General features: G+C 46.2%; 1 protein-coding gene across 1 annotated transcript; it reads left to right on the top strand.

Moving 5' to 3' along the window:
- Positions 1-1,615: 1,615 nt before the first annotated feature.
- LOC126095382 (uncharacterized) lies at positions 1,616-2,107 on the top strand. The gene has a single exon (XM_049910186.1). It carries the CDS (start codon positions 1,616-1,618, stop codon positions 2,105-2,107), a length of 492 nt encoding a protein of 163 aa, XP_049766143.1.
- The last annotated feature ends 1,457 nt before the right edge of the window (positions 2,108-3,564 follow it).

The raw sequence follows: 3,564 nt of genomic DNA, 5'->3' as shown, positions 1-3,564 counted from the left end.
CGACGGCGGTGAAGAAGGACTTCGGAACGGCGAAGCTGGCAGATGAGGTAACCCTCCTTTCTGGGGATTAAATGAGAGGGGAAATAGCTGTAGCGCTTGTACTCCAGAGGGTCGGTTGCAAAAGGCGTCTGTTCTCCAGGTTAGGGGCGGCCTAATTGCATGCTGGCAGTAGCTACAAAATGCCCTCAGCGACAGACGAAGGAATCGTTGTTTGAGGAATCTTTTGTCGCATCTATGGCTACGTCTCTTCTAAATTCGGATAATGCTAGGCCCCCCCGCCCCCCCCCCCCCCCCAAGCTACGTCGCCACTTGCACCAGAGTGACGTGAGAAATGGGGGAGCGTTATCTACTCTTGGACGGGGTAGGTTAAAGAAGTTAGTCCAACCTAAACAATTAATGAGGTTTGCTATCCTCAATATTGGTACATTGACCGGCCGACATCGTGAACTAGCAGAAATGCTTAAAAACATACGTGTCAACATTGCCTGCATCCAGGAGACCAAATGGAAAGGTTCAAAGGCAAAAGAAGTCGGAGATGGCTACAAACTCATCTATCATGGTACCAGTACACGAAACGGCGTGCCCGCATCTCGTGGTCGTGCGGTAGCGTTCTCGCTTCCCACGCCCGGGTTCTCGGGTTCGATTCCCAGCGGGGTCAGGGATTTTCTCTGCCTCGTGATGGCTGGGTGTTGTGTGCTGTCCTTAGGTTAGTTAGGTTTAAGTAGTTCTAAGTTCTAGGGGACTGATGACCATAGATGTTAAGTCCCATAGTGCTCAGAGCCATTTGAGCCATTTTTTGAACGAAACGGCGTAGCAACAGTCGTCGACCAGGACTTCCGTAACAACGTCACCAATGTCAACAGGGCGTCAGAAAGGCTTACGTCTATGATTCAACAGCTATCACTGCCCGCACTGTATCTTGCTATGCACCTCAAACTGGATGCACTGAGGATAAGAAGGACAAGTTTTGGAACAGTCTGGACGCCCTCCTTCGAGCAATTCCCCAGGTTGAGTCCATTACTGCTGGAGGAGACTCAAACGGACGTGTCGGGTCTCACAAAGAAGGATATATGCGATGCCGTGGAGGACATAGGCTCGGTGTGCGGAACGATGATGGATGTCGGATACTTGATTTTGCAGGAGCTCATGATGTCATTGTGACCAAGACATACTTTAAGAAGAGGCCAACACGTCTTGATACTTACACAAGTGGACGTCATACTACTCAGATCGATTATTGGCTAGTTCGTCAACAAGACATGAAGCTGGTAACGGATACCAAAGTAATTCCGTATGACTGCATCGCCCCTCAACACCGATTCCTTGTCCTAGATATTCGTAAGTGTGTTATACAACCCAAACCTAAACCTAAGACTGGGCCTGAGCGAAGTAAGTGGTGGCGACGAACACCCGGCGAAACGAGTTGATGGCAGCCTCGGTAAACTTCTCCGTGAAGACCGATCAGTCAGTTGAAGATATGTGGAAAGATGCTCTGGAAGAAATACATCAAGCAGAGACAAGAACGCTGGGAAAAACCATAACTGGAAGAAAAGACATTGATAAACAAACCTGATGGTGGGCAGACGAAGTCAAGCGAGCAATCAAGGAGAAAAAGATGGTGTACAAGACTTGGTGGAACTCACGACTTGGCACTGATCTCCAGAAATATCGCAACCTGAAATCAGCAGCAAAAAGAGCAGTAGCGGCAGCAAAAGACCAGTATTACCACTCTCTGTATGACCAGCTTGACACACCATCGGGAGAAAACAATATCTACCGTCTTGCTAAGTCACGTCACCGTTCAACGCACGGCAATGGACACGTGATGCACATCAAGGAAGCCGACGCCAAACTGCTAAGAGATAAACACTCTATTCTCCAGCGTTCGACGGACTACTTTCATAAAATCAGCAACACACAGTTTACACATCCTCCAATTACTAGTCCTGATCCTACCTTAGGACCCGTCGCCTCAATTACACCTGGGGAAGAAAAGCTTGCCATCATCAAGATGAAAAGTGGAAAAGCAACTGGCCCAGATGACCTACCGGCGGAAATCTGGGAAATGCTCGGAAAGCCTGCTTCAGAATTCCTTGTAAAACAATAAACTGGTAGCCAAGATCGCAGGAATTCTTTTTATTCCATGATTACCGGTTTCGGCGAACTGAAGCCGCCATCATCGGATCTTAGGACACATACAGGTTAGAACATCAGGGCAAATAATGGTGATATTAATAGTTGCCTGTAACACGCAGGCCTTACAAAATTGTCGTAAGTAGCACATAGGCGTCCAAGAGAGATGACATTATAAATGTTAAGTGCCTCCATCACATACAAGCGCAAGCTAGGTACTCCTAGTACCTACCATAGTTTGCGCTTGTATGTGATGGAGACACTTAACATTTATAATGTCATCTCTCTTGGACGCCTATGTGCTACTTACGACAATTTTGTAAGGCCTGCGTGTTACAGGCAACTATTAATATCAGCATTGCCTGCCTTGATGTTGGCCAGCCAGGGTGGCCGAGCGGTTCTAGGCGCTTCAGTCTGCAACCGCGCGACTGCTACGGTAGCAGGTTCGAATCCTGCCTCGGGCATGGATGTGTGTGATGTCCTTAGGTTAGTTAGGTTTAAGTAGTTCTAAATTCTAGGGGACTCATGACCTCAGATGTTAAGTCCCACAGTGCTCAGAGCCATTTGAACCATTTAAACATTTGACTTTATGTTGCTACCTGTATGTGTCCTAAGATCCGATGATGGCGACTTTAGTTTCGCCGAAACCGGTAACCATGGAATAAAAAGAATTCCTGCGGTCTTGGCTACCAGTTTATTGTTTTACAAGCATCTATATAGCTCCCACATGAGGACAGTGTGCTCCCTGCAAGATGGAAGAAGTCCTTGCCTCACTCTTCAACTGAATCATCGCCGAAAAACAACTTCCACAAGCATGGACAACTAGCAGTGTAATTGTGATTGTCGTGTGTCCCAGCCCAGTCAGTGTTCATTTGTTCACCATTGAGTTCGGCGCCAAATTTGAATTTTGTGTACATTTTATCTTTGCGTGCGTGTCTGTGTGTGTGTGTGCGCGCGTGCGTGCGTGCGTGTGCGTGTGTGTGTGTGTGTGTGTGTGTGTGTGTGTGTGTGTGTGTGTGTTTTCACCACAATTACACTGTGTTTTGGTAAAGGTCAAAGTGCTTTTAGGACGTTATTTGTGAAAATACGTGTTATATTTACGTGTGCCTCACGATACCTCACCATGACGCTGAGAATAAAAGGGTTTCTCACACGAAAACGTAAGTAAAAACGATTAGTCCCGAAATATCGTGACAAAATAAATTACGCTTAGATGATAGGTTAACTCCCAACAAAATTTCTCATCAACATCGTTTGGTTGCAGATGGTAACCTACCTGTAATAAACAATATACAAGTGGTCCTGAATAATCATGCACACCAAGTGCAAAGGTATTAACAGAAAGAAACGAATTATTGTTTGAACTAAGTATCCACATAATTTTGTGGTCCTGAAAAATTATAAACACCAAGTGAAAAGGCATTAACAAAA

The sequence above is a fragment of the Schistocerca cancellata genome, chromosome 8 (genome assembly GCF_023864275.1).
Source record: "Schistocerca cancellata isolate TAMUIC-IGC-003103 chromosome 8, iqSchCanc2.1, whole genome shotgun sequence".
NCBI lineage: Eukaryota > Metazoa > Arthropoda > Insecta > Orthoptera > Acrididae > Schistocerca > Schistocerca cancellata.
Note: the sequence above shows the minus strand (reverse complement) of the source record. Positions and strands in the feature narration are given on the sequence as shown.